This window comes from Hyaloscypha bicolor (genome assembly GCF_002865645.1).
Source record: "Hyaloscypha bicolor E unplaced genomic scaffold K444scaffold_13, whole genome shotgun sequence".
NCBI lineage: Eukaryota > Fungi > Ascomycota > Leotiomycetes > Helotiales > Hyaloscyphaceae > Hyaloscypha > Hyaloscypha bicolor.
The window spans coordinates 550,308-564,171 of record NW_020194515.1 but is presented as its reverse complement, the minus strand read 5'-3'; the positions used below and the strand labels follow the sequence as shown (position 1 = coordinate 564,171).

At 49.5% G+C, this 13,864-nt stretch overlaps 5 protein-coding genes across 5 annotated transcripts; 2 read left to right on the top strand and 3 right to left on the bottom strand.

Annotated features, from left to right (window-relative positions):
• The first annotated feature begins 152 nt into the window (after nt 1-152).
• K444DRAFT_579784 (putative C6 finger domain protein) lies at nt 153-3,070 on the top strand. Its single transcript, XM_024877676.1, has 7 exons — nt 153-323; nt 372-503; nt 557-1,367; nt 1,428-1,472; nt 1,579-1,838; nt 1,900-2,084; nt 2,242-3,070. Exons 2-7 carry the CDS (start codon nt 446-448, stop codon nt 2,995-2,997), a joined length of 2,115 nt encoding a protein of 704 aa, XP_024743422.1. The 5' UTR covers nt 153-323; nt 372-445; the 3' UTR covers nt 2,998-3,070.
• Nucleotides 3,071-3,096: 26 nt separating this feature from the next.
• K444DRAFT_698378 (uncharacterized protein) lies at nt 3,097-4,279 on the bottom strand. The gene has a single exon (XM_024887949.1). The coding sequence runs from the start codon at nt 4,243-4,245 to the stop codon at nt 3,223-3,225; it is 1,023 nt and encodes a 340-aa protein (XP_024743421.1). The 5' UTR covers nt 4,246-4,279; the 3' UTR covers nt 3,097-3,222.
• Nucleotides 4,280-5,841: 1,562 nt separating this feature from the next.
• K444DRAFT_624020 (uncharacterized protein) lies at nt 5,842-6,973 on the top strand (the record flags this gene model as incomplete). The annotated part of the gene is made up of 2 exons (XM_024882345.1): nt 5,842-6,885; nt 6,947-6,973. The coding sequence occupies 2 exons, from the start codon at nt 5,842-5,844 to the stop codon at nt 6,971-6,973; spliced, it is 1,071 nt and encodes a 356-aa protein (XP_024743420.1).
• Nucleotides 6,974-7,260: 287 nt separating this feature from the next.
• On the bottom strand, nt 7,261-8,867 carry K444DRAFT_624019 (peptidase M18, aminopeptidase I; the record flags this gene model as incomplete). Its single annotated transcript, XM_024882344.1, has 2 exons — nt 7,261-8,738; nt 8,792-8,867. 2 exons carry the CDS (start codon nt 8,865-8,867, stop codon nt 7,261-7,263), a joined length of 1,554 nt encoding a protein of 517 aa, XP_024743419.1.
• A 976-nt stretch (nt 8,868-9,843) lies between these two features.
• On the bottom strand, nt 9,844-12,417 carry K444DRAFT_624018 (uncharacterized protein; the record flags this gene model as incomplete). The annotated part of the gene is made up of 1 exon (XM_024882343.1): nt 9,844-12,417. One exon carries the CDS (start codon nt 12,415-12,417, stop codon nt 9,844-9,846), a length of 2,574 nt encoding a protein of 857 aa, XP_024743418.1.
• Between the last annotated feature and the right edge of the window lie 1,447 nt (nt 12,418-13,864).

Sequence of the window (13,864 nt, the reverse complement as noted above, 5' to 3'; positions counted from 1 at the left end):
CCAAAAAGAGAAGATCCTCAAAACAGGTCAGGTGGCAGTTGACCAATGAGAGGATGGGAACGAGCTCGGCTATTTCGGACCGGACGAAGTTTTGCGTCCGACGGACGAGCTCGGAGTTGACCTCGCCTCGCCACCTCGCTCCCCCCCTTCGCCTTCCCTTGCCTGATTATTGTTGTGAAGGAGAAATGAGAAATATGCCTGACCCACAAATACGAACATATGTTTGAAGTTGGAATTCACATGGTTATGCATCCCATTCAGTGAACCTGACGAAGTCTTGGTGCGAGGGCGACAGCCTTGCAGCACTGCTCATCACAATACAGGTTGGTTCTAGCAAGCTACAACTGCAAGGTTACTCATCGCCCAGCTAGTTTCCGAAGTCCACCTTCTCGGTATACTGTATTACAAGTCAGCAGGATCCTGACCTGGGTAGCGAATCCTAGTTATGCCGGAAGAACAGATTCGGGCAAGCGCTAGGAAAGGGACGAAGAGCTGCACGGAATGTGAGTGCATGCCGAAACGGTCAGTCACGGTATTTTGCTGAACATAAACACAGGCAGGCGCCGGAAAGTCCGATGCATTCGAGTCCCTGAAGACGCGCAAATCTGCAGATCATGTGAAGAGCGAGGTTCAGCTTGTATTCCGCAAGAATTTAGTTCCCAGCCCGTTCGACCATACAGAGTATCTTCACGACATCGTATATCCCAACTGGAGTCAAAGGTCGCCAGCTTAAGCAAGGTCGTGCGTGGTATTGAACTCAAGCTCGGGCATCAACCTACAGAGACCGCGGAAACCATTGCTGAGCAGTCCTCAGCGACAGATGACTCTGACGATGATCCAAACGTGTCGGATATCATCGAACCATCTCATCTCCGCTCGCTTTTCCAAAATGACTGGCTTAGTGTAGACAAGCAACCGCAGCACGAATCATCACAAGTACACAAAGCAAAGTCTACTGCAAATCTGACAGATATAGCGAGGCATGTGCTACAGAAGTTGATTCCATCAAAGCAAGAAGTTTCGGATCTTGCTAGCTCGGCATTCGAATGGCTTTACCTATTGGATGCTCTCTACCCACAGCCGTTAGCTGTCAAATCCAAGCAGGAAATGCTTGAGACTTACGAAGAGATGCATGCACTAGATGTTGATGCCCTAAGACTTGCATCGTGGCTGGCCACTCTCGCTATCACAGTTCAGCAAAGTCCCCAAGAGGGCAGCAGTCCACCATCCGAGCTCGGGAAGTACTACCAGAGATGGCTCGACTTTTCACGGAAAGTCTCCGACACAGTTGAGAGTTCAATTCTAAGTCATGATCCACTTCTAGGTACAATTGAGGGGCTTGGAATTGGATTGAATTGTTTTCGACTGTGAGTCTTACACGTCTTTTGCCAAATCATTATCTCAATAACAGCTAACATCAAATATAGTCTAATAATACAAGGAAATTTCCACAAGGCATGGATTCAACTTCGGTAGGTACTGGCGAAGACTGCCTTGCTTGCAAAGCCCCTGATTTTCCCTCCAATGGACCCCCGAACAGCCAGTCATACGAAAGATTGCTGACGGCGCTTTATGCAGGCGTTATATCGCGATAGCTGAATTAATGGGTTTGCCCAAGACATTTCAAGCAATTCAACTCAGCACCATTGCCAGAGGAAACCTCGATGAGATGCAGCGTCACAGGGTTCAGCTATGGGAAAGCATATGCGCGTTGGATCGCCTATTTGGAATGTTTACCAATCTGCCTCCAGGTACGACGAGATACCAACAAAATATGTCTAAGGCTTTAGTTCTCGATGGTATCGTTCAACCATGGGTGTATCTTACCAGATTAACCGGTTAGTCTCGACCTAAATCGTACCCATAGAGGCAACTCGCAGCTGAAAATCCGGGGGACAGATATTGCCGCCAAGATTCAACATCAGGACGAGATTAATACGATTCAAGGTTTGAGCAGTAAACTTTACGCAACTGCGTTGGACCTGGCATCACAGCTTAGGGCACTTGCAGCCAAGACCCCTGATCTTTGGTGGGTCAGATCGGATAAAGTGAAGCCAGATGATATCGTCCAGTTTATGCATCACGTACGTGACATTATCTGAGCCAAGCCTCTCCCCTTTCAGACGTGCCGCGAGGTGTTCTACTCTCTAGACATGTCTTTAGAGTCACGAACTTTTGAGACACTGTTTCAGCTACCGAATCTCTTCCAAAGCAGGCAATACTGACTCCAAGATCATCTAGTGTCTGCTCATGAGGGTTTATTTACCTTTCACAATGGAGCAAAACCCCAGCGAAGAGAATTATTCCAGTCGCCTGGCTTGCATGGCCGCGTGTGAACAAGTTGCACAACGCTATCAATTCCTGCGCCGCGGGCTTCCATCTGGTTTTCTTTTGGGCCATATACTAGATCTCCAAGTCTTCTCTGCGACAGTTGTGCTCCTCCTCACGACTCACGGCCCTCTTCCCGCGGATCTCTTCAGGTTTAGTAGTGATAAAGCTCGGATCGAGAGTGAAGTTTCACAAGTAGCCAAGCTCATGGGGGAAAAGGCGAATGATATTACTCACTCTCACTTTGCCCGAAATGGTGCTGCCACGATCTGCTCCCTGAGGCGGCTGCTTCAGCAAGATGACAACACTTCTCAAGAGTTGACGTTGAAAGTGCCGTTACTCGGGAAAGTCCACATTCGACGCAATGTTGGCGCATCACAACCGCGACAGGAAACGACGGCGTTATCTTCTATGCAGGCCCCATCACAACTAGGCCTGTGGTCTTCAAACGGGCAGATGGTGCCTTGTCAGTTGAGGGCTGCGGTTGCTCAAACTAGTGACTTCGTTGAACCGACTTTGCAGACTGCACAAGATTGGGAGTGGGATAATTTTTCGTGGTCCGTTGAGAACAACCAGCATGACTTTTTCCAAGATGCGTTGATGACGGATGACTTCGATCAATTTGTCACTTGGCAGAACACGGAGATGAACTTTCCCTTCAATGCTTGATCAAATTATGTACATTACGAACAATCAAAGTAAATTAGAGCTTTATTGAAGCCTCAATGATATATCCCAACGCCCTCACGTACGGAAAACTGATAAGCAATGATCAAAACTTCTGTCTTGAATGATCTCCAGTCTATTCTCATAGCCAAATTCCCGTTTCTTCTTAACTCAGTACCATGAAAACCTTCCATTCATTCCCATTTCTTCGTTCCCGCCGTCATTGCCTCATCCTCCACTATTTCTTTCCCACCTCCCCTCGCCATTTGACGATGTACCTGTCCTCTCAAACGGATGCTGCCCCAAATCCCTCTTCCATCTACAAAGTTTACAGATCTCCTCCCCTTGCACCATCTTCCCCTCCAATCTTTCCCAAAACTCCCTCAACCTCCCGTCAAACATCTCATGATTAAAGAAAGCGTCTCTACAATCTTCGTACTCGGCCATGTGTTTTGAATGCTCAGTCTTGTTGTCGTCGTAGCATTGATCGCAGCGACATTCTTTCCAGTCTCCGTGTGATGTGTCGAGGATTTCTCGGTTCAGGATGGCTTGTTGCTCTGCGATGTCGGTGGAGGAGTCGGCTGAGCCGCCCAGGCTCTTTGGTGGCGAAGTGGAGAGAACTGGGTCGGTTGGGTCTGGGGTCCATGGCTTGAGGTGTCGGCCCCAAAAGTTTTTGCTCAAGGCTGTGGTTTCTATTTGAGGTTGAGAAGCAGGTGTGGTTGCGTTTGTGGTTGCGCTTGTGGCCGAGCTTGAGACATTTGACCACGGGTTGTTTGTGTGGCTGGGATTTACAGCTTTTGGCTCTTGAGCTGGATTCTTCTTGATAGCGGCTACGACCCAAGGATTGTTGTCCCACGCTGTGGGTTGGGTTTGGGGCTGAGACTGAGGAGTGGTTGAGTTTGTGTTTGCGTTGGCGTTGTTAGACGAGTTTGCAACACTTGCATATGTCTTCTGATTTGTGCTGCCAGTATTTGCAGTACCAAGCCCTTGAGCTGGATTCTTCTGAACAGGAATCGAATTTTTCTTTGTTGGCGATTCTGAATTGTTGGTGGAGCTCTTTGTTGGCTGCTTGGATACGTGTTTTGGTTTCGGTGCTGCAGGTTTAGGCGGTGGAAGTGCTGGAAATTCCTGCTCGTCGTCCTTCTGGAGATGGTCAAATTTTGGTTGAGCAAGTGAAAATGTATTGTCGACGAGTCCTTCCGGATGATGTGCAATGAAGTCCTCAATCCAGGCGAGTGTTCTTTGTCTCATTTCGGCTTCTTTCCGGCACTCAGCAACCCAGTCGTCTTGGCCTTGGTTTTTCCGAGATCCTCAAAGACGGTAGTAGGTTTTGGGTTTCCACTGTGCATTGTGTCCCAGTTGCCAAGGACTGGGACCGGGAGAGTGACTTTACGCCAGTATGCCATTGTTGTTTTTCGGGTTTGTTGACGCGGTTCGAGTTGGCTGTTCAATGCAACTGATATATGTGCTCTGGTGAGAGTGTTTTGTCGCAAGGTTGAACAGTAATATATCGTAAGATTTGGTATGTGTGGATGGTTACAGAACCTTCTAAGCAGTCAGAAGGGTGGGTTTTAAAAAAGCCTGCCAGTCGACAACGAAATTTCCAACTACTTTGGTTCGAAGTACTGATTCATCCAATCTTTTCATCAGCCCAAACGAGCCATTCTTAACTCTTGCCTTCATCCATCTATTCGAATGCGGACAGAGTTCGCTGTGGGCCTAGTTAAAAACTGGGGTTGTGATATAACTTTGGGCCCTATTCCCGCAATCGTACCGTGGAACCACCGAAATAGACTTCAGCCAGATGCTCACAGCGATGGATCAGGAAGTAGAACACAATGAAGTGTTCTAGAATTTAATTCTGGGCCGCAAGTTTGGTTCGATGCAATAGATAGCTTGGCAGAGAAATCTTAGGCTTTGCCTGTGCTCTTCCTCGACCAAACCTAGAGTCAGTTACGAGTCTCGCTTAAAAAGGGGCAGAGTTTTTGGGTATCAAAGACGATGTATTTCCCCCTAAAGAAATGATAACTGATTCTCTAATCAGGGAGCGCCATTTGCACTCTCTAACCTGATTTTTCTCGATCCGCCATTTCAAGAAGATTCGGAGTGGTTTAGCGCAAAGTTCAAGTTCCTACGGGAACTAGAGATAGACCCCCCTAGACTCCAGCTTGCGGCAACGCTATGCCAACCCTAATAAATGACCCACAAAATATTCATACTGGTACATGTTCGTGAACTTGGCTGGGAAGCCAGAATAGAGAACAGAAGGAATGATATGACTCAAATTCGCAAAGGGACTGGCCTTGCCTTCGGCAATAAATTTTGTCTCCCACCAAATGCATATAATAATGTAAAACGGTCGTCTCTCGCAAGATTCTCCAGATATCTACCCACACACAGCATTCTTTGCACTCATCAATACATTTCAGAACTTCAGCAACAAAAAGAAGCAACCCGAATCTATCAATCACTCGATATTCGTATATATCCGGTCAAAATCCTATCAGTTGGAGAACGACATTCCTGACATCATTTCTACTTGCAGTCTTCATCATCCTACCTCTCCTACACGCCCGATTCCCCGACCATCTCACCGGTTCTCGAGCCCACTGGGACTTCTGACCTGACGAAGAGGAGCTCGTACGCTGCGAGAAATACCACGACAACCATCATCTACGACGAGTACGCAAATCTCGAACGAGTTTAGAACTTTAGACGGAACGAGCAACTTCAGGGCACTTAATCTCTCGTATAGAAATATAACAATCGAGATATATGCGTACTTCGACAAAAGACGACTCCTCCATACCAAAACAACAGCGGTTAGAGTCAACACCAAAGGTCAAAATGGCAAAAAGAATTAGACTTACTTCAGAAGACCTTGATTCCCCATCACCCAAAAGAACTAAGACAACACACGAGAGAGATGGGGTTGAGGTCTTCCAAGGCCAGCACTTGAATCCATCACCAACAACCAACGAACATTTGACGGGAAGCAACGATACCCCGGCATTGAACACAACAGAGGAGCCATCCTCAATTTCGCAACAACAACAAAACAAAGACGAAGAGAGCACATCAACCCAAGCAGAGCTCCGAGTATCACGAACACCAAACCCGGAAGGGGGCAGGGGGGCCCAGGAGCACCTACGAGCAAGTCCTTCCTTCATCCCTGAACTGGAAATGCCATCAACAGCATGGTTAACCATCCCACAACACAACAACAAAAAAATAATCTTCACAAACCCCTGCCACCGGCCATCTGCACCACGAAGAACATTACCAACGCCACCACCTGAAACTCAAACCGGACGGGCCATTAAGAGGAAAAGGAAAGCCGAGAAATCAAACACAGAACCGGGGTTTACGACCTTCGAGGACGACACAGCAACTAAGGACAACATCACCGAGTTGGAAGATGAATATTTCGGGGCTGCTATGGCTAGTGCTCATGACTGGGTGGAAGTTTATATCCAAAAAACGGCTTTTGCGTATGCCAACAAGATCGTGGATTGGATCTTGCCTGTGGCTAAGCATGCCAGTGAGACGACCGCTGGAGAGGAAGGCAGTACGCTTGAAAAGAAACTCTTGAAGTGGAAGACAGAGATGCAATGGAAGTGGGATGCTGCAAACCTAACCAGGGAAATGTCTAGCGGGAGGAATTGGTTCCTGGCAGAATACGTCGAGGAACTGGCGGACTTGGTCGACGAGACAGTGAGAGTTGGGGGCCTAGATGCAGTGGAAGTAAAACTCGAAACTCAGAAAGAGGTAGACGCGTGGGAAACAATGTCTATCAAAGTTATTGGCTACTGTCAAGGCAAGGGGCTTTACGGGAGGGGGTGGTCGGAATGGGGAGATAAGGACGAAGACAATTATGACCGCTTGGGACGCGTGTGGAAGAGGATCGTAGACTACTTTGCGGGAGATCTCTGGGAGAAGAGCCAAGATATAGTGTCGGATTGGCGGTGGCATGATGTAATGATGCGGAAGGTTTTGCGTGCTAAGAAAAAGATCCGGTATATTGAGACACTGAGAGCGCGCTGGGCGATAAGCAGTAACCACCCTTTGGCTGCCATTAGGACGCCATTGGGCGGAATCGCTGAGGAAACGGTGAACGGGCGAATTCAAAATGGTGAAGCAGGAGGATATTTCGAGGATGGGGTTTGGATTGAATGAGATTGGCCGCTATCATGAATCGAATGAGACCCAATAACAGTTCCACTTAAGTGACTTATCGAACGCTGTATCTGATACGCCGTGAACAGTTCAGTCGACAAGGATCTTAGCCTCCAGATCCGTGTAGTGCTCGAAAAAGGACTCGAACAACCTAACTCCATGCTCCACATCATACGTGCCTCCAGTTTCTCGAATGCTATGCATAGAAAGCTGAGCGTTGCCGACATCGATGGTACGTGTTCCAAGCGCTGCAGATAGCATGGGGCCAATGGTGCTTCCACAGCTGGAGTCGTTGCGGACAACAAAGAGTTGAAGAGGCACGCCAGCTGACGTTGTCGAGTCTTGGCTTGGCTTTGCTCTTCGCGCGACCTCCTGTAACAGAACAATGCCAGGAGAGTTCGTAGCATAACGTTGATTGGCATTGACCTTGATGACTGTGCCTTTGTTCATCTGTGGTCGGTGATCTGATTCGTATTTAGATGCATAGTTGGGATTGACCGAGTGAGCCATGTCTGCAGAAACCAAGAATGAAGTGGACAGAGTCTGTTCATACGCGGTAGAGATATCGAGCTCTGCCTCTCTGGGAACCTTTACGTACGAATTATCTGATGCAGTGTCATGGTGAGCAGGAAGCACTGAGAGACGACGAAGGACTGCTGGAAGTAGATTCGAAGCAGCGCCCTGAGCTGAAGTACTTCCAATTTCCTCGTGGTCGAAGCAGGTAATGAGACGAATGCTGGACTCATTTTCGAGAGCCGACGATGATGAGAGAGATTCTATGATTCCTTCGACAGCGCAGTAGGTCATCCCTAAATTGTCCAACCGCGCAGAGAAGATGAGCTCGTTGTTGAGGCCGCCGAGGCATGCTTTTTGGGTATCATATAAAACGATCTCAAAATCAACCAAGTCTTCAACTTCTGCCCCCGCATGCTCGGCAATGAGTTTGACAATATAAGGGTGATGGCGTTCAGACATAGTCTGGAGAGGTTGAAAGTCCTCTTCTTCCTTTTCCAACGCGGATGTCTTCTCATCTTCAGCTTTTTTTTCACCCTTCTTGCCCGCCCGATTCAACTCCGCCTCAACAAGACCAGCAATTGGAAAGAGCTCCGTCTCCTTATTCGGATTAAAGTTCGTCTCGCGATCAAGGTGGATTGCAAGGGTGGGGATCCTCAAAATCGGCCGGTCCACCTTCACGAGCTTCTGAATGTAGTTGCCCTTCCCATCCCTGACCATAGCTCTGCCAGCAATACTAAGATCTCGATCAAACCAAGTATGCCATTTCCCTCCACCATATGTCTCCACACCGACTTGCATGAATCCATGACCGCTCTTCTTGCTCACTGGCTTCAAGCGGAGGCAGCATGAGTCTGTATGTGCCCCCACCATGGCGATCGGGTTCCCCGCCTTCCATTTCTTGCCAATACCGAACGCGACGATTGAGGAGCCGTTTCGTGTAAGGTAGTATTTGCCGCCAGGCTGGAGAGTCGAGGACCAGCTGTCTCGCTCTTTAATCTCTTGGAATCCGGCCTTTGTCAGTCGCTGGACGGCAGAGTCAACGGCATGGTAAGCTGTAACAATCTTAGCAGATTTCAAGTCTCGGGGATGGAGCAGGATCACGTACGAGTTGGCGAAGCGTTGACGAAATCGATGAAGTCGTGTACCTTTGCAAGTGCCGCACTGATGTCCTTCGAAGCCATTTTGAGAGGCGTGGTGACTGAGTAGGAGCGTATAAAAACCTTGGGTATCTTTTGGCAGCTGAAAAGAAAGATCGCCGATGGCCTTGCAATCATTGAGTGGGGAGAAAGGTTGATGGATGTGCTCGCCGTGCTTCTGTGTCACGGTGCTGATAATGTGGGGTTCTGCCCGAATTTCGGTACCTTCCATATTGGGGAAGATCTTATCCACAACCAGAACCACTCCATATCTCAAGTTGAAATTAGGCTTGTACGAGCTGTATTGATCAAGTTCAGCCCTTCTTCAGGGTTGGTGATACTGACTGGTACAAGGAAGTCAGCCTTGTCAGCCTCGCTACCCTGAGGTGTTTGGCTGTTCACCGCAGTCCTCATTGGATAAACATAAAGCAGGGCATATTGGGTTTTGAAGTAGTCTTTCTGGGTAGTATGCCACCATTCTTTTACAATATGAGAAAGATTTTACAAGCCATCCCTATTTCAAGTTCCAACAATAAAGATATTCCAGACACGCTCCTTTCACCACTCCCAGGGTGCATGCACTTCCTATGCTTATCTATTCATCTCAAATTCGTCACCTCTCCCAGTCCATCGTCTCGTGCCAAACCTTCCAATGCCCTCGCTACCGCTCCGAACCTTTATATTCCCTTTCTCCATAATGATAATTCTCTTTTGGGATACCAGCCCAACCCATCAACAATATAACAACACCAATCCCAAAATGCTACGCCAACAAGAATGAAAAAAGAGGGTAAGAATAGTACTACAATCCATGCAAACCAATTGCTCCTCCTTTGCTGTAGCTCGCCAGCTGGTCGGTGATACCTGTACACCACAATTCCCAAAAGACGAAATCCATGTAATCATATCAAACATTCAAATCGTAGAACTCGGAAATGGCAGAAGCGCCCACTCTTCGCTTTTGGTCTTCCGAGCTTCCCATACAACCGGTGCGCCGGATAAAGAAATCCATCTAGTGAACTCAAACTTGCGGGAACAACATGTAACTTCCTCTTCTCTTTCCTCCAGGCAGATTTGCTGCTGAAGTGGCAGCCCTGGCCCTACCCTTGAATTCCTTCACCGAGCTCACTGTAGGAGCCGAGGTCTTTCTGCCGTGTATATTTCCTTGTCCCTTCCCGCCACTTGGTGAAAGGGGAAACGACTCCTTAACTGGGCTCAAATTTCCGTTCGCATTGGCAGACTCGTTGACCGAAGCTTGAGAGGCCGCGGGTGGGAAATGGTTTACTCCTTTGCGAAGTCCATCTAAGACAAGCGACTTGATCCGTCGATGCTGCAGCGATGCGAGAGCTGGTGCTGGACCAGAAACTTCAGGCGCTGGGGCTGAGTCCATGTTTGCGTCAGAGATGTGTAACCCAGCAACCATGGCAGAAAACTCAATCTCAGGTTGACGAGCGGTTGACGGTATAAGGTCAGGAAGTGAAGAAGCAGACCCTATACTGCGATGCTCCTCACTCAAATTTCCAGCGCGCCCAAGTAACATCATAGAATCCTGACTGCCTCTTGAATTTGCCCCTGACATGCGTGTGCTGGATGAGCTACGTGCTGAACCACGTGAGAAATTGGACGACCGATATGAGGCAGTACTCGAAGTGCCCTCGTCGATTGGGGAGATCGAATGTTGGTACGGATCTTGAACAAAAATAGAGGCCGAATCAGGCTGTGTGTTGTATTGCTCATGATAAATCTCATCCTGTTCCATTTGCAACTGAAAGTCAGTTGGAATGAGAAGCGTGGGTGAGAGATGGAAACCATGAGATTCTTTGAACGACGAGGCGTGCGAAGGAGAGCGCACATGGCTTGGTCGCAAGAAGTCAGAGGGAGTGCGTGGATGGGACGAAGCGGTTGAGGTGTTGGACATTGGCGACAACTCAGGTAGGTCGAATGGAGTGGGAGTGAGGAGAGAGGGTCGGAAGTGGCCGTGGTAGATGCGCTCCTCGTCTTGAAGGTGCAGCTCCAGTATTGGTTGCTGCTGCGGTTGCGCCTGAGGTGCCTCGTTGATAACTGTATCTTCCTCGACCGAACAGCGATCCCACTGGTAATCACAATCGGCCTCCACTTCATGCTCATAACAGTAATCAATATCGTCCTCCCATGAGTCGTGTATCAATTGGAAGCCCGGCGACAGTGGCGTTTTTCGGGGCACCACAGTTTCTCCAGAAGGCGAGCGTCCCAATGTTGTCGACATACGGTTCTCCAGCATATCCTTAGCCTGTTCGTACGAAAGTCGTCGTAGGGCCGGGACCGACTGGGACATTCTCAGCTCAGAGCTTGCGACCGAAACCCTCGATTTCCTAGCCACCACCTCTTCATCCTCTTCCTCGACATCTGCGAGCTCATAATTCCCGGTGAGTGACGCCGTCAACGGCCATGCCTCGTCTCCAGGGGTTGTCACAGCGTGGGACAATGGTTGGTTGGAGCTGCAGTCTTGCTGTTCATTCCACGACAAAGAGGGGGGTGCTGGGGATGGTAGACTGAAGGGTGCGGCTCTCCTGAATCCACCGTTCGTGTATGGGCGCTCAATAGTGGTGGTGGCAAGGGGGTCGAAGGTATCGAAAAGTATCGAAGCGGTCCGTGAGGAAGTCCTAGCGGGCGGTGCAATAGGACATGCGTGTGACAGAGGGGACCGTGGTGGCCGAGGCGGAGGACTTCTCAGATTGTCATGTGATTTGGCGTAGCTCATCACTCGCTGAGGTTGAGGAGGGGTGATCGACTTGCGCAGTACACTTCGCTGCCGAGGGCTCTTTGGAGACTTCGGAGCAGGCACTGGCTGTTCAGACACATCGATTGCTTCGGAAGAAAAGTTCTCAAAGTGCAGGTCTTCTGCCCGGATACCTTTCAGCTCGCCGTGAGTTGGCGATTGAGAGGCTCGGATGGCTGAGAACTCTGACACGAGTTGCATTCGACTTGTGCGTTCCAAATTCGGGAGATGGTCCTGTCGGGTATGAGTGACATGTTGGAAGTTGTAAGGTCCAGAGATGAGGTGTTTCCTCCGCGGGCTTCGTCCTTTGCCATAGTAGTGCTCCCTCGCCGATCCTTCCCCAAATGTCGACTTTCCAACAGTTGAAATCACAAGTGAAGAAGATGAACGATTCAAGCCCGCGGCATCACTATCCCTTCTCACTTTCCTCCCCGCTCTGGAAAATATCGAACCAAATAGTGCGACACTCTCCGGCCGTTCAGACCGAACTGACGGCATGCTGCTTGTATTCGACCGGTTCGAGGACCTTCGAGACAAGCTCGGATTATCCGTCGAAGGAGCCGTCGACTCACGGGAACGGGAGGAAGACGTTGCTGATGAGAAGGTATTAGTCCTCGAGTTATTGCCAAAGATTGAGCTCCTCTTCATCTGCTCAGTATAGGCACGTATCCGCTCGGGGGAAGGCGGTCCATCGATCGCAGGTTCAAGGAAATCTGGAGACGTTGTCGATTCGTTCTTCGCGGCCGATGAGGCGCTATCTATTTTAGATGATCTCGTAACGTTCGTTGCAGCGTGTAGGGAGGGGTATGCTGACTTCCCGCTTCCAAAACCGAACATATTGAATGCTGATAGATTACAGGAGCACCACCTGTTGACGCTGGCCAGACGCGAAAAAGTGGTCCCGGTGTGGATATACGAAGTATATAATATATTTAAGGGTTGATAGGTGTGCCAGGGTGACCCCGACCCAATATCCGGAAGAACTGTGTGGGTGATTTGTCGCGTGTCGGCTTGTCAAATTTAATAAAGTTTGGGTGCACCCGATGGCCTTTTGGAGGACAATCGGTCCGCACTTCGGGAATGCTGAGTACGATGTGGGAAACGTTTTCGTACATTCAGGTTCGTTGAAAACGGAAGGGACGGCCTGGCACCGCTGCTGTTTTTGTCCAGAGAAAGGGCTTCGGCTGGAGAAATTCGGATCAGCATGTGCCATCTATAATGATGATTTTATCACAAGGGTGTGGATCGACGAAGGTTTATAAGTAAAGAAGTTCCCCGTGATATTAACAGGCATTCGATGGGCCGAGTCTCGAATCGGGTCGAAGGGCAGAGGCGTGACGTTGGTGCCGCAGTCGTGGATTGTGTGGAGATCTGATATTGGAGAGGAGTGCAGCAAAAGGTGGTTGCGTACCTCAAATGGAAACTGCTCGTTTCAACATGCCATGCTGTCAATCACAATGCGTGTAAGTTGTGTCCAATTGGTGACTTTTGGAGGTATGGCAGGGTGTGGTGGTGACATTAGCTCCCTATACTGCCTTATAGGAACGCTGAAGCAAAGGTAGAGAGGCAGAGCAGCCCTCCTGGAAGGTGCAGGTAGAGTAAGCCGCGCTTCATGCACTGACGGAAGCAAGAACTGGGTACAAATCAGCTCGTCCCCTCTGGGGCTCGACGTGCAGGCAGAGGCTTTCGGAATACTTTGACAGTGGACGAGAGTATCGGCAGATGTTTGGGCAGCAATGCTGTGCCGGGTGGCCTTTGCGAATATGCTCCTGGGTCTGGAGAGATATACCCTCAAAGAGGGATCAGCTCCAAGGACCCTGACGAAAGGATTCAAAGATGTTCAGGAGCACTGGTACCAGGCTGTCCAGTGCACCTGGAATGTCTTCGACTCTTCACTTCGCCCTGGTCCAAACTTGACCAATTGGCGGACGCCCACCAGCCCCAGGAAGCTGGGATCTGGAGATGTTCTTTCTGGCAGGGAGCCCATGGAGAGAAGGCACAGGGAAGGAGGGTGGTAGTCGGATTGGCCAACCAGACCCCAGTCCGCTGTGCCCGCGGTGCCTGCGGCGACGGGGCCGTTGAAAGTTGAGCAGTTAAATTTACTACTTATTGACTGACTTAACTGGCATGGGTGTGAAGTGTGGTGGACCGGTGGTCCTGGTTGATGCGGAGGGGCACAAGTCGTGGAAGCGAAACCGCGGTGTTTGATGAGTGGCAGGGCAGGCCAGCATTCAGAAGAGCGCCAATCACAGCCAAACATCTGAGAAGGCAGGACAGCCATTGG